Consider the following 27,071-nt stretch of genomic DNA (forward strand, 5'->3'; position numbering starts at 1 on the left):
ACAAGCAGCTCCAGCTCCAGCCCTCTGGCTCTCCTGAGAGCTCCCATGTGGCCACCCCAGCTGAGTGGCTTCTGCCAGTCACTGTGGGCACTTCTGCACATCACACACACATTGTACAGACACAGAGCACTGCCATCCTTGACCTGAGAAAAACCACTTCTTCAGGGTCCAGCAGGGGCACGGTGCTGCCAGCTGCAGTCTCTGCAGGGGACCCTTGGCTGGACACTGAGCACAGGGCACTCTGTGTGTGTGGTGACAAAGGGCTGATCCCAGGAAATCAGTCATCCCCAAAGGACTCCTGTCAGGTTCAGTGCACAGCAAGACAATAAATCCTGGCATCCAGCACTGAGCCAGCCCTGAGAAGCCACAGCAGGGCATGAGCTAGACCTGCACTTGAATCTGAGGGCTCTTGCCATGCTCAAGAATATTTGCCCACTCTTCTCTGTGGAATATCCCAGGAGAAGATCTTTTGAGGGCAACATTTTAAACTTAAATGTGATGCAGTATGAAAATTTCCTTGTATAAAAGCTAAAGGAGGACATAAAATACTCAGAGAGAGAGAGACTGGTGCTGCCACTCTTGTTAGTTCTGGGATATACTGCTTTGCTCCCATTCATGAATAATTTTCTGTGAAATCTGTCTAAGTCCTCTTGCGCATTCAATGTCAGCAGTCTTGGAGCCAACACCTGCCCTAAGCTGTACCAGCCTGAAACAGGTACCCTGCACCTACAGAGATGGTTTGGAAAGCAGAGTGGTGTGGATTAGCTTTTCAAAGCCATGGAGATTCTTCCAGGAGCAGCAGCCTGGGGCCACCTGCTCCAGACATGGATCTTGCCAGTCCCACAGGGTTTTTCTGCTCCAGGACTTGTGTCACTCCCAGTGCCAGCTGCCAGCAGGAACACTGGTTGTGACTGACAGCTTTGCACAACACACACAAACACCCTGCTCCCAAGGAGTGCCTCCCCAGACAAAAGAAATCCCACTGTTCATGGCAATTCACAAATGAAAAGCAGACTGGTTTCTTTAAATATTATTTATTCCTCAAAGTGTACAACTAGAACATAAAAATATTCCTTGGTGAAAGTAAACCAGAAAAGGGTAGGAAATTAAGGCCAAAGGAGAAGCATTCCACTGTTCCAAGGGAAGAAACCTTCAGAGGCAGAGCTTGGAGACTCCTCAAGCTTGGAAGTTAAGGCTGTATTTCTGTATCACAGACACTTCCTATAGCAGATCCATAAGTTATCCATCTCATTGTGACTCGTAACCTGATGGAACGGGTTTCTAGTTTGTTCTCTTTGAGAACCCAATTACTTCAAGTGCACCACACCAGTAAATGAAATCAGTGCAGTGCTTTATTTATTATTAGGCATTTGTTTTTCTTTATTGCGACTACATTATAGCTGCCACAAATACTACGAGCAGCTGAATTAAAACAACACACTCCTGAATATTTCCAATCTCTCTAAGCCTTGGTATTTTTCATGTTCTCTAATACTTGGATTTTTCTGACTAATGAACTCCTCCAATTGCTGGAAAATATTGAATGCAATCAGTACTTCAATGCACAGCCTCGATGTACGCCGTGCCTCGCAGCTGAGCACTGTGAAAGAGCCCAGGGTTTGGCAGAAGAACTAGAAATCCAGAAGATAAAAGGGAGATTTATACACACTTCCACCAAGGCCTAATGCAGAATTTAATTGGCACGGTTAGCAATAAAGGGGCTGCAGAGAGAGCACTGAGGCTGTGGCCCCAGTACAACTCAAAAGCAGTAACAAGTTATGATTCCCAGGCTAAAGAATTAGAAATTACATTTGGTTCCTCAGCTCATAGTCCCCCACGCCAGGCTGCAGAACATGACCAAGCCACTCTATTCCCTTGCTTCTCCCAGCCCAGGTTTCTCTCTTCAAGGGGAGATACAAATCACTCCCTCCAAGCCTTCTGCAATTCCATCCAGCCTGTGCCTGCACTGCTGCCGCAGCTGCTGCAGCTCTCTCTGCAGGCTGGCCTCTCTCACCTGCAGCTCTGTGATCACCTCTGCAGCACTGACAGCTGCAACAGCCTCCTTGGACCCACACTGACCAAAGCCCATTCTGCCAGCAGGATGTTTGCTCCTCAGCACCAGCCTGCACAAACCATGCATCTTCTTCTTTGGAGCACAGAGGGATGTGAGACCTCTCAGTTTTAGTTCAGTGCTTTCCTGTATCTTTCTAGCAGTGGCAGAGAACCTCTCCTTCTGTAGTTCTTCTCTTGTTGCCACCTGTAGAGGGAAGAAAAAGAACAGGAAGGGAAGAGTAGGGCACATTTCTGTGAAAGAAATCCTCCCCGCAGGAAACAACACAAAACCTCATGTTTGGACTAGCACATACTGAAAAGAGGAGCCAGCTGTGAGTGTAACTAAACCTTGTGGCAGAGCAAACTGAATTAAGCCATCGTGTGCTTTCAGCCAGGCAGCAGCCCCAGTGCCCAGAGAGCCACTGTAGTCATTGGTTTGCAGATTCCCAGTCCAGCAGCCCCTCGGGTGATGATTTACATACGAGGCCTCTGCATTCTCCCCTCTCACTGGGGAGTGGCTGGGGTGGCTTCAAAGCAAAACACACACAGCAAAAAGGGAGACCCAGCAGTCACCTGCATCCCTGTTGTGCTGTGAGCCACCAGGTTGTCATAACAGATTAATTGCCTCATGAACAACAGCATTATTTCGGTTTACAAATGTTTCCTGCACTTGGCAATGCTGAAAAGTAGGGGTGACAACTGTAAGCAAGCAATTCCTTAATTCTCAGTTCTCATTATCATGTAACAATTAAGAAAAGGAAAATAATGGAGCAGAGTCAAGCAGAGGCCAAGACCAAAATGAGTACCAGGCAGCACACTTTCACTGGAGACAAACCCCAATAAAATAAAAACTTTTCTTGTGACAGCATCACAGTCTGGATTATAAAAGCAATTGTATATACTGGGATTTTTCCAAAGCATTTGATTTAATGTTCTCTAACAATTTGATTTAAAGAACTTGCAATATGGCAATTGCCTTGCCAATTTTACTAGTGGATTAAATATGAATTCAGTGACTCATCTCAAAATGCACTTGTCAGTGGGGAAACATCTGTAAAAGAGGCACCCTGCTAAGGCCTTCAGGGAAATGGTTCTTGGCCCAGTGGGATTTTCTGTTTCTGCTATGGCAAAAAGCTGCCAAATCAACTCAGTCAAAAAGCAGCAAAGTTTCCCAAAAGCAATGCTGCCTTGGCAACCTGCATAAATCCCAGAGCTCTCCTGGGACTTGTGCACAGTTCTGGGGTTTGTGCCTCAAAAATCCACAAGGAAACAGAGAGTAGGATTCACAGGCAGGGCATCCAGTGACCCACAGCCAGAAAACAAACCTTAGAATTTGAAACTTAGAGAGTTCAAAATATTCCATTCATGGAGACAGACATGCAGTTTGTTTTACTTCCTAAAAGGAAGTGGGAAAAAAGGTGGTCAAGTTCAGACTTTGCTGACAAAGCCATAAGAAGATCAAAATTCGAGTTAAGATATTCAGCTTCAGAGTAAGACACTGTTTCCTACTGTGAGGATAATGAACCATGAAATGCTTCAATGCAGCTCCAGGGATGAATCCTTTGGCCAAAGCTCAGCTCAGGTCAAGCTCAGTGCTAATGATACCCCTTCCAGCCTTGAAATTGCTCTGCAACCCCTCCCCTTTCTGCCCGTGGGTGAAGCTGAACAGCTCCTTGGGGTTTTAAATCTGCAGATCTGCATTAAGATATCGGTACATCAGACATCACAGCTTTGACAAGTTCCCTGTAAAGTCAGGGATATTTTGGCAGTTCTCTGAAGCATCAGAGATCAGGCAGAGCTCAAAGCAGCCCCAGCTGCAAGGACAAGAGCCCGAAGGTAGTGAAGCACCTGCAGCATTTCCCCCTGTCGAGCTAGAGCTGCTCAGGGTCAGACCAGCTGCTGTCTGTGAGAAAAAAAGGATTTTTATCCCCCTGATCAGGGGGGAAGGTTTTATTACTGAAAAAAGTTCAGAAGGTATGACATGCAGGGGATCAGTCTGCCCTCTCTGACAGTGCAACACTGCATGTGTGACAGCTGCAGTCACAGTAATTCCTCCACTGACACCAACTTCACCAGGGCTTCGCTCACTCTTCCCACATCCTCCTTCAGAATATCTTCATGAGTTTTGCAGCCAAGTAATTAATCCTCTCCATAGTCTTCTGATGAGTTATTCTCACCCCTCAGCCTCGGCTTAAAGAAGATTAAGAAAATCAATCAAATCAGAAACGGAGTAAATTTCTCTGAATTTTTACTAACACATTAAAGGCTTTATTGATGCAGAACCATCGGAGACCTCTGTTGATTAAGGCATTTGAACAGAGAATTGAAGCTGAGAGAAGTCTATCTTTGTCCTTGTCTAGGAACCAGGGGTCCCTCTTTATCATAATCCCCAAGGAATCCCAGGGGCGTCTCTTGCTGCTGGCTGTAAGAATAACTGAGGTGCAATCCTCTAACACCACTTCAGAAGGAAAAAACTGAAAAAATAAATTCAGTGTTATCTGGTCTCCCCACAGCCAATGAATAAATGGAAAATGATGTTTGCACAAAGTGGATTTAACACTGGAATCCAGGATGGGAAAAATTTCCCATCAGTTACAAACAACAACATCACTCAGTAAACAGAGGCCACAAGATGTTATTTATTTTTCACATTAAACTCCAGCAGAAGCACAGTCAGGTTGTATAAAAGCATTCTTAATGAAACATAGGTTTTCATACTCTCCAGCAGTCAAAACTGGAGAATTTTATTATCCATTAAGCAAGGCACATGATGGAGAGGAAGAGTGCTCCTCTCAGCACTGAGTGCATCGAGCTCTAACCCACAGCAGGGATAGGAATTCCTACAGGGAAGCAGGAGCAGTTGCAAGGACAAGAGCCCTGGAGCCAGGGAAACAGAAGTGTAACAGAATCTACACCCAAGTATCAGAAGGATGTTGCTCGTGCCATCTGCTATAAAGAGCAGAAGTGTTTCCTGAGGTAAAATTAGATAAACTGAAGAGGGAAAATTTTTAAAATTATCAATATTAAATAAGATAACAAGTTCAGCAAAGCACTTTTTATTTCCTATCAGCACAATCTGGAACTGGAAAGCTAACTCCCAGTTCTGTTCTTCTTGAAAGGCTCTGCAAACATATGTATGGCCACAGATTCCTTTGTTGCAGTTTATAGATTTCAACTGCTAAAAATCTCCGAGGGTTACCTTCAAGCAATATCCTTTACTCTTCACACCCTGAATGCTTGTGAAAATAGTCAATAATCTACTCCTGTATGGTTAATTGATGCTCTTTAACAGCTTGCTGTCTCCCATTAGTCAGCACACAGTGATTATTCTACTCTGCAAAACAATCTCAATAGACCACTTTGTATTAAACAAACATCTTGTAAAAGATTAGGAGCCTCAGCAATTTGTGCCTGCCCGTTTCCATCCCACTCTGCCTTTCAGCCTCAATCTACCAGCTGGAATTTGAATTCCCAATTAGGTGTGTAGTGCGTCTGAAAACTGCTGCACATCCTCTCCAAATAAATACAACAACATGATAATAATCTTTTCCACTTGTACAGAACCATCCTCATCCCAAAGGGACCCGGTGCACTTTGAGAAATTCCACTCCAAACACAGAGGGAATCAGCTGATGAAGAATCAGCATCTTCAAACTGACACATACTCTGCAGGGGGCTGGCTTCTCCCTTCCCAGCTCTTCATTTCATGGCTGCTCTTTGGGACAGGACAGTGGCCAAACTGCCCTGAGTGTGCCCAGACATTTTCCTTTAGATAACTTCACCCTTCAAAATGTATTAGGAACTAAAAGCTAACAGGAAAACGTCAATAACTTAGATATTCTAAGAAGAAGCCAACAAACCAGTGGAGCTGCAGGGAGCAGTTGCATCTGGGATCAGACTGAAAAGGGACCAAAGTGACAGCTAGCCTGGGCTGTCCTCCCCAAAGCTGGCACGGTGCTAAGGGCTGCAGTGTGCACAGGCACAGATCCTGCTGGCATATCCACAAGCAGGAATGTGCGAAGGAATAAGCACTGCAATGAAACAAACCTCTTCAGCGTTGGCTGGAGGGTGGGCAGAGACAGGTGGTGGCATGGTGGAACCAAGCCAGGCAGGACATCCAGCAGGTATGGAAAGGATTTACCACCTCCCTGGGACATCACTGGGATGCTGCCTTCACAGAACCACTCAGGCTGGCATCTGATGGAGGAAAACAGCCAAGCCAAAGCAGAAAAGGATGGGCCCAGTACAGAACTGGAAGGGGGAATCTCCAAAGCGGAGGCACATCCAAACACCAGGCTGAGCAGGTAGCTTGGTTAATTGGATTAACTCCTGCACCAAAGCACAGAAGAGGCTTTGAGCCTGCAAACACCTACACAGATGATTAACTCCTCCAGCATCTCCTCAGCCCATCCTTCTCTGAAATGTCTTCTACCCAAAGGCTGAAAAGAACAGCCAGTACTATCTCACCTATTTTCAGTCCTGGGAATCCTCTGGCTTTGAATAAATCTTACAACAATGACTTCAGTGGGCAAATCATGGCAAAGGTAACATTGCATATTTTGAGTAAGCAGCCTTCCAGTTTCTTTGCATTTTCCACAGCTTTGAGGCCAGAATGCTGTTACCCATATTCACCTCCCCTGACCGTGTGACAATTTGCCATGTGGACAGCCCCAGTCTTCCTGCTGCCCACCTAGTGAAGCTCTGCTTCCATCACCTGCTTGGATGCCCCACACACACAGCTCACTTGATCCCTCTTCAAAAGGAAACCTTCCAGCCCCTCAGCTCCCTCCCATTTGCCTGCACCTTTCTGGTAATGAGCTTCCCAGAGCCCTGTGTTTCATTCCAGGGTCTGCAATCATGCCAGAGAGGCTGATCTCTCTCCCATTTTTAATAACTCACTAATAAAAAGCGCAGTAAAAATTACACACAAATTATTTATTTTTCTGCTGAAAAGCAAGCTGAATGTGAATTTCTTCTGAGAGAATGTAACCAACACGCAAGACATCCCAAAGAGATGCTAAGAGATCTAGATAACCATATCATGTTACTTACATCATTTCCAGTAATGACCTAGCTGAAGTGACAAACTCCCAAATGCTGGAAGTCAACATTTCAGCTTGTTGAAACTTCACATGGCAACCTGAAAGCCTCACAGCTGCATCCTTGAAGGAAGCCACTAGCCAGAGATGAAGGTTTAAAAAGCAGCAGCAAGGAAAGGTCCAAACATCTACTTCCAGGAAGAGGAAGGGGAATCATAGGAGCATTTCCATTTTATGATTGCATTGCTGTCAGCTTCAAAGAAGGAATAGCAAAGAAATGGCTGGAATTTCATTTGAAGTGGATGATAAAGATCAGAGTCATGTCATTACTTTTAAATCACAATCTCTTCATATTATCCTAGGAGTTTGCAGGAACAGCTAGAATCGTATTGTTCAGAAAAAATACACCACACAAGCCTAGAAATGGCACATTTTCTGTCTCCAGTCCTATCTGCCCACTCCTCCTCTCATATTTCCCTTATGAACAGGGAGAAGACTCCACAAGCATAGAGGATGAAATTCAAATTATCCTTGCCAAGCTGTACAGATACTACAAACTGTGATGACTGCCTTTGCCAGAAAACACAATGAGCCTGGGAGCCTCCTTTGTGCTCCCAGACACAAGGAACAAACAGAAAAATCTCAGATCTTGTCTTCTGGGGTTGAAAGGAAATTAGGAAATATAAACAGACAAAATATCCAAGCCACCAAGTCATGCTCCTTGGCCATCGGGGCATAATAATCCAACACATTTCATAAACTCTTGAAAGCACCAAACAGCATCTGACTTGCAGAATTCTGTATTCCTAAAGGCTGCTCATTTCCGAGTTTTATTTTAAATCCATCATGTCTGAGAAGGCCCCTGTGCCTGGAGAGTTAAAAAGGATGAAGTGAAATATTACATGCTTAGCAATATAAGATTAATGAAGGGTTAGGGTGCAGGAACAGAGGAAACCTGCCAGGCCACCCAGTGCACTCTCCACCCTGGCTCCAAACAGCTCCCCAGCACATCACAACATCTGCAGCAATGGCTTCACCAGCCTGGAGGAGCTGCCCAGGGCTCTCAGCCTCCATGCAAACTCGGGAGACTCTAATTCAACAGACAAGAATCCATTTTAGATAAAGATCTCTCTTTATCTAAAAAGAGATGGATGCTGAGCAGAGATGGGATGGATGCTGAGCAGAAATCCTGGCAGCCAGCCACTGCAAACCAGGAATGGCAAATTAACACTGCTTTATGAGCTCTCCCCTTCCAGAGTGGAATCCAAACCAGTCCAGGAGCTGAACCTTACAAGCACTTGTCTTTAATTGGTACAAACACTTTATAAAGGATCATTATTTATACCTTGTGTTGCCTTTCAGTTTAGTGCTTTTTCCACTACTACCCCCCAAGATATGCTCTGCAGAGCTGCAATCCCAGCTGAGTCTGTCTGGGATACAGAAAACAGGATACAGAAAAAGAGATAAACAAGGATTTGCAGACTACTTTTAAGAAAGTCTTCCTTGTAAGCACTTAAAAACCAGCATCAAGTACAAAAGAAATGAGCAAAAGGAAATAATAAGCAGAAGTATCAATAACATAGTAGAGGAAAGAGAAGAGTCCCCTCTAAGTACAGGAGAAATACCTGTAAATAATGAAAAGAAAGCAGAATATAACCAAAACAGCCAGAGGGATCCCACGATTCCCACCCACAAGCCTTTTGTGTTCCTGTACAAGGATTTCCTCACTGTTCAACACGCATTCTGTACCTTGCTGCACACGGAGTAGCCATGAAAAGCAACATCCAAAGAGGATGCCCAAGCAGAGTTTCTCTCAAATAGCATCAAAGATAGCAGAAACTGAACATGCCAGCACTGCTTCTCTTTGTACAGAATGAAAATCAGTAACCCAAGAGGCCTGTGTGACCCCAAAGACATAAAAACAAAGCTTTTTTCACACATAAATAGGGTGAGGTCTTTAGCCTTCTTTAACAATAAACAATAAACAATAATTTGGCTGGGGCACCAGTTTCTTTTAACAAAAATGTTTGCCTTTTTTTTTTTTTTTTTTAACAATGATAGTTGAGGGCTTGACAAATGTTTTCCTTCCTCAGCTGTAGACAGTGACCCATTCAGGCTCAGAGGAGCAGAGAAAGGCACTACTTCAAGGGATGCTGTGAATGCATAATTGACAGAAAATCAAATCCTGCAGCTCCTACTGCTAGGTAAAAATAATAGAGCAGAGGGGACAAGGCCCTGCAGAGCCCATGAAGTTCAGACATTTGCTGAGAAGGAAAATCAGGCCCCCAATCTTCAGAAAATAATCTAAAGGCATTTGCTGCTTATATACAAAAACCCACAAGTTATAGCCAAAGCAATATCTGAAATCAGCTGTTCTGGAAACACTACAACACTGAGTAAGCAGGTGTTCTACTAAAAAAAACACCTTACCCTAATTTCAAATTCATGTCTTATAGTAACTTGCTCAAATGTAATTTCAAGCCTGTAAGGAAGTTACAGAGTACTGCAGCTCTATAAACCTTGTCTCATTGAATCAAGCTTCTCTGCTGTCAGCTTTCAAGGGTTTTAATTTTCTCCTGCAATTTCTACATACTCAAGACTAACCAGTTTAAAAAGCTAGAAACCATCCCTTTCTATTTTAATAGCTGAAGACTTCCCACACTGTCCTGCCTAAATGAGGTTTCTTTCTTCTCATAAGAGCATTGATTGTACACAAAGAGACTTGAAATAGCCCATTTAATGTCAGTTTTCATGCATTGGAGGATTAAAGTCATAATAAACTGTTTGAATAGTCTAATCTATCACGAAGCACAGGCTACAGTCTCTCACCTAGTAATTTCTGCAATGTTCTGCTACATTTTGGCAAACTAGAAACATAGAGTTTTGGGTTTCTAAACACAGGCTCCAGCAGATAAAAATACTACCCTATGACTGCACTGCCCCAGCAGTGAAATGCAATTATGGTTCAAAACACACCCTTTTCAGCAAGTTCCACCTCAGCCACTGGGTCTGATCATACCATCTTTCATCCAAAGTCTAATACCCTCAAAATTCCACTTCTGCCTAGAAATTTGCAGAACATGGTCCAGCTAGGAACTTTGCCTTGGTTAAATTACACTTTTCTCGCTTCTCAAAAAGCCAGAACAAATTAGTTCCTTTATAACCCTTCCGTTAATCCTTTCCAACCTTTCAACCATTTCCCACCTGTGATGATGGCATAAGTGGTGCCAGCACGTTTCATTAAACTCTGAATTGTGATCTATATCTCATCTGTCCTTCAATGAGCAGTGGCAGATAGCAACACTTAGTTGCCAATAACCTAACAACTTTTCCATGACCCATTACCTTCTATTTCCAAAATCCACAAAATGGAAAGGTTTGCATGTAACCAAAATCAAACTGACCTGAGGTATAGGAATTAGAGCTTCTTACTAAACCCAACCCCAGCAACAGGAAGAAATTTAAATTATGTCTTTGGCTTAACAATAATTACAGCAGCTAAAGCAAAATATCACCTTAACATAATCACTAATTTCTAACCCTTGTTATTAGTTCAGCATGAGGAAAAATCTCAGTCCTTTGGAAGTGGTGGTGCACAAATGAAAGGGGTGATCCCAAAGTAACATTAACAGGGGCATTATTTGTCCCATAAACTATGAAGATATTTTAGAAGGGCTGTAAAGCTGAGCAATAGCAATTGCCAGAAGATGTAATTATACAAGCAGCTGCATTCCAAATTTTGCTGGGATCTGCAATTTCCTGCAATTAGGGAGGAATGTATGCATCTCCAATCTTATGCATTTTGAAGCAAGACATTCACCATCAGAATGCTGGCTCCTGGTGCACCTATTGTCATTCCAAAACATGCTGACAGGGAAGCCAGGCAGAAGATGGTTACCTATCTTAACTAGGAACAGATCTGATAACTAAAAATACAGTTTTAATCCTCAGAGCACCCTTAGCTGCATCTGAGGAGAAGAGCTGGCACTGCTGCTCCCTGCTTCAATTAAACATCAGATACTGCAGAGCACTTCCTAAGCCTTCAGATCAGCATCCACACTGTTCTCTCCAATGGAAAGATGGTGAGGAAGCACAGTAATGGGAAGCTAGATGCCAATTAAAGCATTTGACTCAGATAATTTCATAACAAGGAGTGACCTGATCTTATCAGGATGGATAACAGATTTTCTTGGGGTTTGCTTGGTTTGTTTTGGGAGCTTTCCACTTTGGTTTTTTTTTTAAGATAATCCAATAGCTCTGTACTTAAGACTCATGTCTCTAAATTCCTTGATGGGAGTCAGAAAAGTCCTAAGGTAAAGGAAAAGGATTTAGGATTAAGAAAAGAGAACAACATTAATATTTTTCAGGGTCTTTACCAGAAGATTACAAATACCCCCCCAAATACCAACACAAAGGCTGATAAAAGCACTGCCTGTGTGCTGAGCCTACAGAGAAGCAGAGCACAGGCAAAGGCAAGGGGAAGTGAACCCTGTCAGGGCTGGGAGCAGCTGAGCTCTGGGAGAGCTGCACAGTGAGCCCCTGTGCCAGAGCTGCTCAGGGTCAGGGTGCCTCAGCTCTCCTCCTGCCCTGCATCTTCACAGGCAGCTCCTCCAGAGACAGCTCTGCCATGGGTCCCTCAGGGCCACACCTGAGGCAAACAGCTCACACTCAGCTATGCTGAGAGCCTCATCACATCCATCCCTCTTCCAGAGAGCTGACAAAAGGTATCCTGGCTCAGGGGAGACCTTATTACTCTCTAAAACTCCCCAAAAGGAGTGGTAACCAGGTGGAGATCAGCCTCTTCTCCAAGGGAAGAAGTAATAGGACAAGAGATAATGGCCTCAAGCTGTGCTAGGGGAGGTCTAGGATGGAGATATCAGTAAAAATTTCTTCACTAAAAAGATTGGCAAATGCTGGAACAGGCTGCCCAGGGAAAATGGCTGAGTCACCATCCCCAAGGAATTTAAAAAGACATGTAGATGTGGCACTAAGTGACATAGTTTAGTGTTGGATTTTTCAGTGCTGGCTTTGACTCCATGATCTTGGTAGGTTTTCTCCAATCTAAGTGATTCTATGATTCCATTATTCTGTTCCATATTTTCTGTACTTTCTCTTTCTGATTTTTTGGCATACGTACTTTGCTTCCCAGTGGTTAACTTTTGAGGAGAACAACTGAAATCAAAGTAAAAAACAAACACGAGTCAAATATGTAATTATATTATCACAGCAACTCTGCAGATCCAGACAAGGGCAGGAAGTAAAACAATAAATGATCTTCAAAGAAATTTCTGCACAACCTCTGCTCACCTGAAGAGGATGCCAGCACAAAGAGAGCAGCAAGAGCATCCAAGCTGACCAGAATCGCTGTTCTCTGGAGGCAGGAGCTCACCTAAACCTCTTCAGCTCCTTCCCAAAATGTGCACGTCTCTGCCCTGAGAAATGGGACAGCTCCAAGCAGCATCAGCAAACTTGCAGACTCTTTACTAGCGACTGCAAGGAGACACAGTCCAGACTTGTGAAAGTCCCACATGCCACACAATTCTGAATGCACACCACAGGAAATAAGAGAAAAAAAAAACCAAACCCTATTTTCTTCTCCAAATTAGAAATCTTGAGCATTTTACAGTAATTTTAAAAGTTCCATTCTACCATTCCAGCCTTTCAAAATGTGTTTCTTTTAAACTACAGTTTTATCTCTAGACTTTCCCAATCCCTTGAATTCCATTAGAAGATCACAGAAATTAAAGTAGAAATAGGCACATTCTGAAACTATATGATATGAAAACCAGAATATGTCAGTGTAAGTAATTTAGACACTTGCAAAAGGCTGCTGTGCTACTCTGAAAAAGACCCTGACAACTACAAATTACAAAGGAAGACAACAGACAAGTATTGCTTTGGATAATAAATTGCTCACTTACTTTTCAATTTGTTCTACCAAACTTTTATCTTGGGCAGCAGAGACAAACACTGATGATAGATCATCTCAGATCTAAGTGGCCTGCAGAGGCTTGGAGGGTCCCACTTCGCTTTTAGAATACTTTTATCACTGCACAACATGAAAGTAGCCACTTCAGAAAGAGTGCTGCTTGTGCCCTGCACTTCTCTGTATCATCCTACTTTGAGAGAACAGGATGTGAAACTTGAAATTCAAGCAATGGGGTCCTTGTATGGACAGCGAACAAAAGCAATGTTCATACAAACGTCTCCTAAAATATAGAGATGAGAGGAAGGTATTACCACCTAGTCATACAAATTTTCAGAAAAGGGTTTTTCTTACCCAAGAATCACAAACAAAAAGAAAGCCCCAAAAAAACCCATGACTTCTAGGGAATTTGCTCACCCCCAAACTGGTTTTGTTCCCAGTTAGAAAATACTCCATTGTCCCTTCCAGGGGCTTTGCATGACCACTGCAGAACCTCCCCCAGCACCCAGCCCTGCAGCTCCTATCCCAACTTTTGGGATCCAGAGCAGTAAAGGTCATTCCAGCCACACAGCCTACCCACAGCTATGGCACAAGGAAAATGAACTTTAACTCCCAGGCAGAAATTTTCTACAGAAAACACTTTCAGAGGTTCAGTGCAGACATTTTCTGAAGCCCCTGCTCTCACAATGCATTCTGCAGGGTCTATTAGCTCGCAGCCTGAGGGTGAGGAGCAGCTGCAGGTGGATGTGAGGCTGCTTGCATGGCTCCTGTGGCTCCTGCAGCAGCTAAAAGCCGGGCCCTACAGCCAGCCTGCAAAGGGAGACAATCAAACAGCTCTCAGGGCTTAGAGAGAGACAGTAAAATGAAGAAAAATGGTAAGTTTGGAGCTCAGAAGAGTACTAAGGCTTTATTTAGATGCATTTCTGGCTGGAGAGAAGATATGTGACAACACTAAATTACAGATGTACTTTTCTGTCAGCTCTTCCACAAGCACAAAGGACAAAGACAGAAACAAGGGGGATATTTTCTTCTCTTATGATCAAGTACCCTTGATTCCAGGCAGGCAACTGAGAGAACAAGGCCAAGGTTTCAAGAACAAAGGAAACAAAGTTAAGCTTTGAATGCCTGGATGCAAAGAATCCTTCTAAAAGCACCTTTGTCAACTCACCAAAAACAAAAACCCAAAAACAACCCAGGCAGTGCCTGCTCCTGCTGGCAGAGGGGGAGCCATGCCCACAGTCTGCCTGGAGCTGCAAAGCCAGCCAGGTCCCTCCTGGAAGCTCCCTGTCCCCAAAACCCATTCTGAAAGGTGCAGTAAAGCACACTAATAGAGCTTCAGGTGTAGCTGTCTAAAATGAGCCTCTGGCTGTGGGGTTGAACACGGCCTCTGTCAGCCAGAATTAGTGTGACCCCAAGGTGCTGCCCTTGGGGAGGATGTGTGCTGTTGTGGCTCACCACTTGCAAGACAAAATCCAGCAACTCTGTGGTTTCTGGTACCTCAAATCCCGCCCATCAGACTTGAAGCTTTTCAAAAAATAGTGGTGCTGGGACCTGTGTGTCCTTATCTTCTGCATCTGAGCCCTGCAGACATTCCTAGTGTTCATCTTTGTTTTATGGTGTGCTTTAACTGTGAGAACAGCCTAAGTGCTATACTTATTTCTTAAAAATGCACTAAAACATTTACAGTGGCTACAAAACAGTGGCTTCTCTCACTGCAGTGGGGTTTTTTACACTTTATTGTTAAATAAAGCTCATTTGAAATTTACTGGAGTATAATTCTCCAGCTGCATTTATTACATGTTTCATTGCCTTGGTCAATATCCAACATCTTCGTAAATAATGCAAGTAAAGCATTAACTCTGGTTATTTATTATACTTTAACTGATCCTGTCACCTGAGCAAACATTCTGCATTTTGGCAAAGGAAGGGAAAGCAGCATCTTCTGGGAAGCAAGAAAAACTTTCACCCACGCTTGCTTCAAACCCCACAGTTCTGCACACAGAACAGGAGACAGCACTCGAGTTTTTAATGTTCCCCTCCTCCCTAAGGAGCTGCAGTCTTTTAGCCTACATAAGCCCCATGAAAAATGTCAGGCTAGGTAATTTATTTCCAGTTACGATTTTTGTGTGTGTTTGAAATCAGTTTGCTGATTTAGCCACTGGTACACAGAGTGCCTCTGTGTCTCACACAGCTCGTCAGTCTTTCAGTGATCTGCACAAAAAGTTGCATCTGCAAATGAGGAATAAACACTTATCTTTCCAACCCTTTGTATGCTGCAAGCTTAACGCTGACTATTCAAGCCTGGCCAGCCTACACAGAGTTCTAGAAGCAAGCAAGAGTCTTTCAAACAAATCTTCCAGCTCTGCTTATGTACAGTAACTTTTCACATGCACTCTAGCTCTAAAGCAGGCAAACTTGGGACTTAGGTCTAAAGCAGATTTTAGATCCTGCTGTCAAAAGGAGAACCAGGTGCACAGGCGTGATTCCCCTTCTCCTTCCATCACAAGACAGAGCACAGTGCCTTCCATCAACAATCACCTGGATCTCTACAGGCACTTACCAGAAACAAACAGCCTCAGATCTCCCACTAGGAATATTGATGAGTGAGGAACAAACCAATGCAAGCAAATCCAAGAGCAAAGAGTGAATATAAAGGTCACTATTTACTTCCTACTGTTTACAGCAGCTTCATGTTTTCTAATAGCCTAAATCTGCTAGAGCCACAGCAATTCCACCAGCAGCAAATTTAATCCTACATTTAACTAAGAACTGCACTAAGAGCCAGCAGACTCGTCCCTCCTTGACATTCTCCCGTCCGTGTCCCCCACTGCTGCTCTGATGGATGTTTTGGTTGATCTCTGTGGGTTCCCCCCTACCCAGGCATCTGGGCCCAGCCAACCATGCACTTCCAAAAGCTGCTCTTGTGGTCTTGCTAGTTCTTCAATTCCTTTCTGCATGAGGAGCTCCACTGACAGCTGCTCAGCGCTCCAGATGGAGGTTTGCAAATACCAAGTGGAACACAGAAGCGTTCAGGGACCAGGAAAGGGAATGTGCTGACTGAGGAAATACACCAGCACTGAACCATTCCCCACCACTCCTCCACTTCCTCCACCCCAGACAGAAGGATAATTAACTGCTTGCTACACTAACATCTTCACATTAGCAAAAAGCCCGGGGAACTAGAATAAACAGCAGCAACAGCAAAGATGAAATGGGAACAGTGTGCTCACAAAACAAAAACAGGAAAAAAAACACCAAAAAAAGGTGCTTTTGACTAGCTTCAGAGAGTTCTTCACTGAGAGCTCAGCTGTAGCATTGCCACAAATCCCTGATTTAAGGTAGAGGAAACACAACCCAGCCCTGCACCAGTGCAGGAAGGAACTCAGCCCACCGGGAGCCAGCCCAGCCACACCCATGCCCCTCACCATTCCCATGCTGCAGAAAGCAACAAGACTTTATCTTCTCCCAGCAGTGGCTACTAGGGACCCACAGCTCCTCAGACCCCCTCTCCAGTCATTATGAGGCATAAAGAAAAACTTTGGAAGCGCATTTTTCTGAGTTGATAAAATTCAACTCAATCTTGGTAAGAGAAACAAAAAAAAAAAAAAAAAAAAAAAAACAAAAAACCACCCAGCCACAAACAGAAGTAGGACCACGTTCCCACATCAGTTCTGGAGCTGCTTCCCTACTCCAAATATTGAAGCCTTAAATCAAAATTAATAAAAAACCATTTAGTCTTTTGTAAATGTGAGAACCTTAGAAGGAAGATCTCTGTAGATTATAGGAGGTCTCTGGCAGCTGTGATGAGCTGGCAATGGCAAAATGTTTACATGAACCACAGATCTCTTGGGATGGGGTGGAAGTGCCTCTGTGTTTCAGTCCCCGCCACCTTCACCTGACTGGGTGCCCCAAGCCATTCCTGCCACCCCTGCATCCCACCCTGTCCCCAGGAAGAGAAAACAAAACATCCCTGTCCTGTCCAGCCCTCCCCAACCCACTGTGAATTCAAAGGGCATTTCTTCCGACATGGGGCAACCCTGCATCCTCCCATCCCTACCCAGGAGACAGTTGCAAGGGCTTGGGAAGGCTGGGGATTACTGAATGGAGGAGAGGAGATGGATCAGGAGAAAAATACAGAAACAAGGATAAAATGTATGTTCCAGTGCCCTCCCACTGTGATTATGGAGGTCTGGTCCAGGTCAGGGACTGTAGTCTCACCTGGGTACTCAGACACACCACCAGCCAAGCAAGCACAGCCACCAGAATTTCTGGGTGGAATTCTGGTGTGGAAAGAGCCTGCTCTAGCTCAGATTAATGGCTCCAAGCCTTCCTGGTCTGTGCCTCAGAGATGTATGCATGAGCAAGCTCCATCCCAATCATACCATCATCTCAAAGGAGTCTGGCTTGCTTTTAAATGCAAGAGAACACAGAGGGTCCCACGATACAATATTCCAAGTTACAACAAAAGCTGGGAATGGTACAAGTATTTACCTGATGAAAACTGAAATAATTATCATTTGGAGTCAAACACTCTGCATTCCAGCTTGTGGATGCCAAATGTTTTAACACAGACTGAAATCAAATCCTCCCCTCTAATAGAGGAGCAGGTAACAGAATATTCAGAAAGCAGAAAACAAACAAACAAGTTCTCTTCTGAGATTAGCAGATTTCATCTTTTACAGTCAACTTTAGTTTCTGAGAGCAGAAATGTTCTTAAAGCTTAACCATTTCCCTCCCCTTTTTGATCATTTCCAGATTCCCAAAATGTCACCAAAGAAATGATTATTTGCCCAGTACTGCACAGAAAAGAGCAAAGCTAACAGAAAGAAAGCCCCATATTCAGATCCCACCTCTGTCATATGCCTTGTCTTCTCCAAGAGACTGAACACATTGCTGCCTAGAGATGGGTATCAGTTAAAATGTCCTATTAATCAGGGTTTCACAAATCACCCAAATCCCACGGCAGCATTCAAATGTCTTCTAGTGAATGTCCCTGAAAGGTTAAATCATTTCAGAGTCATTCCAAGCACATAACCAAAGAAACAGCTGGAAGTAGGCAGAAACAAACAAAAGAAAACAAGGAAATGAAAAATGAAACAAAAGAAAAGAAGCAAAATAATTTTCATAATTTTAAGAGACTTAAGATTGATAGTTTTAACTACCAGAATCACAGTGTGCAAATGCTCAGACTTGCAACAAATAGATTCATTCCCCTGAAATCACATCCTGAATCATAAGAAATTATGTTCAGTGGTGCAAACCAGGCATTGTGGCATAGCAATGACTTTTAACACATCTGAAATACCTTTGCACAGTCCAAAATAAATAGATGAATTAACTGCAGATTTTCCTAAATGAAAGACACTTCAACAGATTTTCAAGCCCAATCCACAGTCTTAGAGCAGGTCGAGTAATTTCCTCTAGGTTCACCCATCATGAAAACCAAGGAGCATCAGAAGAACATAAAAAAATGCTTCCTCCTGCTCCACTGTGATACCCCCTTCATTCTCTCCTCTTCTTATGCAAGGAGTCCAGTTTCCTCAGAGAAACCCTTTCACAACTTGGGTCATCACTGCATCCCCTCCTGTTCCTTTCCAGCTCACTTTTTTTAAATTTATGAATGGGACTAGTACCACACATCACATTCCAGAAACTGATGGGAATGTTTTAAGTTTTACTTTTTTTCTGCTTCCCTAACAGTTTTAGGATCCAGTTTACTGTTTCTGACTGCTGACCTTTCCACAGAGGTCACTCACATGCCGTGACAATCCAAAGAAATACATGTAAAATTATGATGCTCCCTTCAGATATATTTATCTCCATGAAGTTTTTCTGATATTTTACCACTTCACTACTCGGCACAAGGACGCTCAATAATCCTTTGCTGTTGGTTCTAGGGATTCAGTCTCCTCTCTCCATGTAGGCACCTCACCATGCTGCTCTGTTAGTCTTGCCTAGCTTGTTTTTTGGCTGTACCAGTGACCACCTCCACCAACCCATCCCAGCCACCTCCTGCCGGCGTCCTGCTGCTGTTTGCTCAGGGGGAGAGGGAACACAGCCACCTCGGCAGTTTATTTGTGCTGAGAATCTTTTCAGGGCCTTCATCAAATCCATTTGCAAATGCGATTAAGCAGCATCAATGCAGCCACCCCTGCCCACACGCTCAGCAGTCCCTGCAGAGAGCTCCAGCAGATTCCAGCCATGATTTCTCCCTGCAGGAACTGTGCTGTCTCCCCCAGTGCATCACGTTTCAGCACTCAATTCTGCTGTTCAGAACAGCTTCTACCCTGTTGCCTGGCACAGACATCAGGCCTACTGGCAACAACAGACACAAACACTCTGCGGATTATCAGGTTCTTTGTCAAGTACAAGGTAGTGGACATAAGAGCTGTAATAAACTGTGCTGGCCCTCAGCTGGGCATGCCTGTAAGAGCCAAGACAATTTCCAGATGTCTCAGTACTGCAAGATACCAAGTTAGCGATAACGGCTTCAGCTACCGCTGTGTCTTCTCTTTGTTTGATTAAAAAATAATATAGAAGGAAAGATTTGATAAGCTTATTTCTCCAGGGAAAAGAAGGGGTCAGAAACATACACTTGATAGACAAGCCTGCATTCAGCAAGCATCCTGGCTGTGGGAAAAAAGGACAGACCACAGGAAGAAAGCATCACACAACCAGCAGCACTATGCAAAGCAAGGCTTGAAATAAAGAGGATTAATGGCGAGTCATCTGACCCCAAGCATTCAAAACAATGCTGTTATGTAGCATTACAAAACAATTCTGTTTCAGGGCATATGTAGAAGAGAATGCATTTGTGGTAAACCAGCCTTTTAACAACACACTTAAGATGCACTCCATTTATCACAGTCACAAAATCGTATGACGTCCAGAGAATCTCAGAAACATTGGAACGTGACCAACCATTATTCAAATCCAATCAGTGCATCTATTTTAAAGAAGAAATCATCAGTTAAATCTTTCTGGACTCAAACGCCAAATTTAAGTATTAAAAAACAAAAAAAAAAGAGTGTGATATTATATAACACCTAACATAATATTTAACAGCATATATTGTTCCATATAAGAGAAGTCAGAGCATATCTTGCTTTAGAAATCATGCACTGGAAGTTTTATTTTTAGAATTCGAGGTCTGAGTGGTCCCTCAACAGTTATGTCCATTTTGCCCAGGAACAACCAAATCTGATGATTCTAGAGATCTGTCTAGTCCAGTACCCTGTCACTGACAGTGAGTGACAGTAAGTGCCCAGAGAAGACTCTAAGACAAATGTTAATACATGGATATGCTTCCTCAGAATATTCCCCTAGCCTGCAATGATTTGTTCTCCCACTAACTCATAAGGTTGCAATTTGTGTCTGCATATTTTATAGTGTTTGATGGATTTCAACTCCCAAGAATGTGTATGGCAGATTTCAAATCCATGTACACTGCTTATACCCACAGTGCCCTGTGGGAAGAAGTTTTGTACTCTGTGTGAAGCAGCAGCTCCTTGTGCCTTCCCTATCCAACTGATCCTAATTAGCTCCTTATGCTTAAGGTGGAAGAGAGCAATTAGCTCTCCACACACTTTTTCCATGCCAGACACCTTTGGAATTCTTGGGCAGATACTTTTCGATCTGACAACCTGCCATTTTCCATTTTGTCAGCTGACCTGCAACCCTGTCTACCAACACCCCAATCTATAACCACATACTCCCCTCTGTCCTGAAAAGAAAAAAAAAAATCAAATACTCTGGGCTAAAAAAGCCCTCTCCTGATTTAAGACAGACACAAAGTGGTGATACAGCAATTTTATTACTGCTCTGTCATCCCAACTGTTTCTTTCACTTTTTCTCCATCCACAGGTATTGTAGATTCTCTGGTAGCCTTCTCTCCACTTGCTGCCTGGAAAGAATCACTAGTTTTTTATGCCTGCATCTTCATTGCTCTCCTTGTGCCAGTATGTTGATACTCAGATTCACCTTCCACATCTACATTACCTAAACCTCCTTTATTTATGCCCCACCACCCGCTCTGGGTGCTTCCCAGTGTCTCCCCATCCTTATACAGCGAATACCAGGCACACTTCCTTCATATCACCTGCTTTCCTCCACAGCCAGCCTCCCACAGCCAGTCTGTTCTGCCATCATATCTTGCGCTCAGTCTCTTCCCTCCCTTCACAGGTTTCATATTCCTCTTATTCCTTCCCCCATCAGACATTTCAAAGACTCCTAATTCAATGAAAGATGACAAGCCCCGGCCTCTTTTCCTGTAAATACTTCATTTTCTCACTGTGACCATTACCGCTGCTTTCAGCCTGCTGCCTCCATCCCCTCTGGGGGTTGCCATGATTTCCTCCTCTTCTCTCTCTCTCTTTTCTCCTCTCCTCTGCAGTGCATATGCTTTGAAGCCTGCCCTTCCAAGAGAACACTTGTTTTGTTTGTCCTCTCCGGGACAGATGCCTACTTTGTGTTTGAAAGAGCACTGGGCATGCTGTGGGCACAAACCCCCAAGGAGCTGCAGCCCTGGCACAGTGACTGCAGCAAGGGTGGCACAGAGCAGCCACAGGGACCTGCCCTAGGACAGGCCATGGACTGAAAAATGCAAGATCCTAAAAACCTCCAGTGGTCATGAACAGCACCCAAGGCCTTACCTTCTCCCACCACGCAGCCTTTCGCTGAGCTACGAGCTGATGCAGGTGCTCCTGGAGAGCCACCAGGTCTCTGGATAATCTGTCCATTTGCCCAGTCAGCTTGGCAGCCCAGGGGGTGGCCTCTGGCAGCCTTCTTTTCTCCACATGTACATTCTGGGACTCACACATATTTCCCTCTTCAGCCATATTATCCAAAACAGTTTCCTAAACAAAAACCAATAAAAGTTACTTTTCAGCAGGAGCTAAAATGGTTCCCCCCATCCTCCTGGTAATTCATAGCTAGGAATTTACTGCTGCCATCTCAATATACAGTTGCTCCACAACTTCAGAGTTATTTTAAGAGAGAACCCCCTCAGTTCACTATAACATATTTCCAAGTTAACAGAAAACTTACGTTGCTAACCTAGCTTATTTTAGAAAGCACTGCACAGTCAGCTACTCTCCACTGCACTAAAGCATAAAGTAACACTCCTGAGATGGCGGTGAACAGCACTGCAGCATCTCTAGATATGCCCTTCCTCTCAAATTCGGAGCTTGGATGCACTTCTAGGGCTTTTGGTAACAAAGTGATGACCAGGGAGGTACATGCTTACACAGGAGAGCCCCACCTGCTCTAACACCCACAGGGTCACTCGTGCCCATGGAAAACTCCACAAGTTGAGAAACCTGGAATTCAGGCTAGTCAGGAGCTGACAGCTCTGCTTGACCACAACCATCTAGCTGGTTTTTGATAATTAACTATGCAATTGTCTTCCCAGGTAGCAAGTGGTATTTCAAATACTCAAGGAAAAAAAAAAAAACCAACCCAAAACCAAAAGCATTTAAACAAAACATTCAGAGCCTGTCTATACACTCTGGTGCACAGACTGTGCAGAAACACATATTTTTTCAAGCCTGAATAGCACAGCATAACTAAAGGACATAGGCCTTACTCACAGAATATTAAATATTTATTTCCATACTGTTATCAAGAAGACATTCAATAGGAGAGGTCATAATCTCTTTTAAGGACATAATTTGCATCCAAAATTATCTTTAGCAATTGAAGAAGTAATTTAGAAACGCTGTCAGGAAATTCAGCAGTTGAGCAGCGTGGTTCATACACGAGCAAGGAAGAACCAAGTGCATAATTACTGGCACAGCAGCAACACTGTTGGAGGAGACGTCAGAGAGCCAGAAGTCACCAATGTCACACTGCTGAAGTCAAGCACTGTGTCACAAAGTATAAACACAAGTCCCAGTGACAGAAGAGTGCTGACTGTAATGCTGACACGCAGGTGAGGCACTTGAAGTTAAGCACAGACAAATGAGAGGGAAAGTCCCAGATGAGAGCAGCAACAAACATCAAAAGCTCGAATGAATGGCCTACAAGGACACATAAAGACATCAAAACTTCAGCTTAGCCTAGAAACAGGGATGGAAAGGCAGTGACATGCTAACAGCCTTCACTTATATAAAAGATTGCTATAAAGAGGATGGGAAATTTTATTTTTTCTCCTCTTTCACTCTTTTCTCAGAAGGTAGGTTAAAAACTCTGGCTTAATTCAGAGCAAAAGATTCTTAGACTCATGCAAGAAAAATCTTCATAACACAGCTAAGAATGGCATAGGACACCCTGCAAAAGCTCCTTTCTAGGCAAGCACTGGTGCTGGGAATTGGCACAAAGCAGCACTGAGGGCAGCAGCTCCTGCTGCCCCATGGCCCAGCTCACAAGAACACAGACATGGCAGGGACATGGACAGGATAACAAACTGCAAGGAAATAAAGGGCTTTGGCTTTTGGGGGGTTTGGGGGTTCTTCTGTTTATGCCTTATTTTGAAATTGATTAAACAACAGAATTGTAAAGTAACATTAACAGTCAGACAACGTTCTCAGGCACATGGTGGGATTTTTGGGCAGTCTTTTGCAGGGCCAGGAGCTGAACTGATCCTTGTGGATCCCTTCCAGTTGATGATACTCTGTGATTACTGCAGTCATTCCAGTTCTGCAGTGATGTCATGCTCTGTTGTGTTCCTGCCCACCACCAGCAGGCAGAGCTGGCAGCAGCTATGCAAGAACCATCCCATCCATCAGATCACCAATGCAAAACACAAGTTTGGTAGAAAGAGAAAACTACTGTCTTTTCTAAGCACATCTTACCTCCATCCATCCTACTGCATATAAGATCAACCACCATCATCAGCGAAACAAAAGAAAAAAGCAAATTCACCATCCAGCACACTGAATAGCTTAAAAATATGTTGCTGGTCAATTTTCAAGTATTTATTTAGAACTTGACTCCAGCAAGCAGGCTAAGACTCTTCAACATGTCAAAGGCAAATGTTTTGGCAGAAACACATAAATAATTGCAGTTATATTTTATCTGTTGGGAGCCAGGCCTGTGCTAACACTGATGCTTTCCAAAAAACCCTAAGATGGTAAAGCAAAAACCATCAGAGAACTAACAGAAATTGGAAGTACCCTTCAAGACAGGTGAGGCAATTTCACACTGCCCTTTGCCTTGCTTTTAGTGTAGAAAAAGGCACATAGCCAATTAGCAGTCAGCTCAGCTGATTCTCAAAATTCTGTAAGCTCATAGAGCTAATGTGGTGTGCTAAAGAATTATTTCAGCAACACTGAATGGGCAAAAGTCGTAGAGAGAAGTGAGATGGATGGCATCATTTGCACTCACTTGAGAAAGCCTAAGATGCACAGAGAAAGGGTTATTGATTTTCTTATGATCATTCAACACAGTTCAAGGGGAAATCAGCAATGTCAACACACTATTTGGCTGGGGAAAAATGAAATTGTTTTCAATATCAGCTGCCTGTAAATTTAGTTGTTCTCAAGACTGCAATAAAGCTTAGAGGCCCTCTTCTGAAAAGCCATTTAATTTTACAAAAATATGCAACTGCTATGTTTAAAAACTATTAAAAAATATGAAGATCAGACCTTTTCATTTTGTTAACTGTATGAAATTCTGCAATTCCTCAACTTAGCTGCATGAGTACAACTGAAGAAAACAGGAATAAAAGCAGGAATAAAAGAGAACTATGAAAACATTCCTTACTTTACCGAGACTTTTTTCCCTTTTTCTCAAGTGATGTTGAACAGATGGTTTACAACATTTAATTTTGTGGGACTTAAGGGCCTTTGGGAGTAGCCAGCTATGTTAAAAGTCAAGAAAGATGCACCCCTCAAAATCAGTTTCATTTGTTACCATCCACTGCCAGTAAACTGGTTCCAGTTGCTTCCATTCCAGAAAGGCTTCCAGCTGCTTGGTCTCAGAGTCCAGGAGCTGTAACAGCTACAGGAGAGGAGACAAAGGAAAGGAAATCAGGTAACCTTGGCCACGTGAGAACTACATGAAACGTGTGCTTAGACTGAAGTATAAAAAGAGTGTGAGTGGTACATGGGACAACAATGGGTGGCTTTACAAGAACATTTTAAAAAAAAGATGGGGAAACGTGAAGTAAAACACTTCTCCCAGTAGCACTGATTTATCCCTCACCCCAAAGGTACCAACTTTATCAGCTTTTCCACACATAAATGTGAGTTTCCTATTGTTTTGTGGGAACAAAGAGACACAGTTCTGATAGGCATGCTTAGTGAATGACCAGCTTCAAATCTTCCATGCTTCTTAACCACCAAAATAAGCTGTTACTCCAAAAGTCTTTTTCCCTGTCCATCCCTTCACTCTGAAACAGCATGGAAAAACTCTCTCTAAAATGTTATGTATTTCATAAATTGTATCATCTGCTGTATCAGGAATTCCTCCCTTTGCCTGAGAGCACTCAAAGGAGAGATGCTGCATTATAGGTACATAATTTTTTTTTTTTTTCCACAGATATATGCATGACACACATGTATGCACACACATATATGGTGAAGAAGACATTCCAAGACTAAATATTTATATATCAGTAAAAAAAAACCTCTTGTAAAGAATGATAAAGTGAACAAATTTGCCATAAATCAGAGCTCACCAGCTTTAACAATTTTGGTTCTGACCATACCTTTGAAACAAACAATTTTAACACCAATCTGACACCAAAGGCAACCTCTTAAGATGACCACAAAGAGTGTAGGGCCTTGAGGAGAGTGGTAAAGACCAGACCAGTACCAGCTAAATCCATTTTATGGATTACATTTTATACAGACAACTATCTTCTGCTAGCTTTGTTTCATTTAGTTACTTAGTATATAACATAATTTAAGTAACTGCAAAGCATGAGTTGACTTTGCAATTTTATTATGCAGATATTACCTGAAGATAAAGGAACCAAAGAAAGGAAACCACTTTGCAAGAGTAACTGCTGGAAACTTTATGCAGTTTGCTCTAAAACACTGCTGGATCCAAAATACAATTATTATACATTTGCTCACACACCAGACACTTGGCATTACACTTAATGATTCTGCTAGTTTCAAGCTCAGCTGGGATAGAAAAGGTGGAAGAATGGCTTCCTGTCTCCTTTTTTCTTTTCTCCTTTTTTTTTTCCATAGGTACATCTACAGCACAAATGGCTTACATTATGGAATCTGAGGCTTGCAAGAAAACCCAGCCAAAAAGTTGATTAAATATTCAGGCAACAGTGAAGTTACTTGACTTTAAAGTAGCCCTGTAATGTGGTCATGAGCTGCGTGTGATTACAGTATGAATACGTCTTACTACAGCTAAAGAGGGCTGAAGGTTGGGATGGGGAGTTTTTCATTCTGAGGCTTAAAAAAAGAGTGATCTTAATAAAACCACAGTCATCATCTTTATTCTCACCTGAATGTTAGAAGCACCATATGCCACTTGCTTTCACAGCACAACTGAGAGTAACTGACCTTAACAACAATCAAAGCTTCCTCAACAGTCTCCTAATCTCAAACCCTTTGGGCTCAAAATTTTGTATCTGGGTGCTCTTGTTGCCTTTTTTTTTTTTTTTAACTGCTTCATTAGTTATAACAATAAAACTCGAGCAGCTTGTGTGAAAGCATTCATCTGACTCCCCCATTTACAGCATCCTCACCTTTCAGTAAGGTATTAACACCCTCAGAAACAGCAGGGCAGCAATTGTGTGCTGTGCTGGATTGCTTCAGTCGTAAATCAGTAAGGGGATGACTCCAGCTATCCTTGGAGGACAGTTTCCAGCAGAGCTGGAATATACCGTGGCAGCCTCAGGCAGGCCTGCAATAGCCAACATTTGAGTTTCCACCCTGAGGGACTTCAGGCACTGCTCCTGAATGCCAATATCCTCTAACATCCTTCCTTTACAGGCCTTGCAAGGCTTTGATGTTATTGCAGCATGGAGAATAAAGCAGAACGCAATAAAAAAATAATGTACTACAAATATCCTTGAGATGCCTTAGCAAAAATCATAAAAACAAATAAATGTTCAAGGCTGGGAAGGGACAATGGATTGTAATGTCCATGTG

The 27,071-nt window shown here is 43.2% G+C and overlaps 1 protein-coding gene across 4 annotated transcripts in view; it reads right to left on the reverse strand.

Moving 5' to 3' along the window:
• Positions 1-1,018: 1,018 nt before the first annotated feature.
• TEDC1 (tubulin epsilon and delta complex 1) overlaps positions 1,019-27,071 on the reverse strand; it is a 68,732-nt gene continuing 42,679 nt past the window's right edge. For 3 of the 4 annotated variants that reach the window (XM_072932868.1, XM_072932867.1, XM_012575399.5), the window contains 3 exons: positions 24,868-24,954; positions 21,669-21,872; positions 1,019-2,257 (listed from right to left, as the gene is read on the reverse strand). In XM_072932868.1, the coding sequence (XP_072788969.1) occupies positions 1,904-2,257; positions 21,669-21,872; positions 24,868-24,954 (645 nt within the window). In that variant the 3' untranslated portion in view covers positions 1,019-1,903. Of the gene's footprint in view, positions 2,258-5,251; positions 6,250-21,668; positions 21,873-24,867; positions 24,955-27,071 lie in introns of all 4 variants that reach the window. The other variant, XR_012057180.1, reaches the window with a different exon arrangement.

The sequence above is a fragment of the Taeniopygia guttata genome, chromosome 8 (assembly GCF_048771995.1).
Source record: "Taeniopygia guttata chromosome 8, bTaeGut7.mat, whole genome shotgun sequence".
Taxonomy (NCBI): domain Eukaryota; kingdom Metazoa; phylum Chordata; class Aves; order Passeriformes; family Estrildidae; genus Taeniopygia; species Taeniopygia guttata.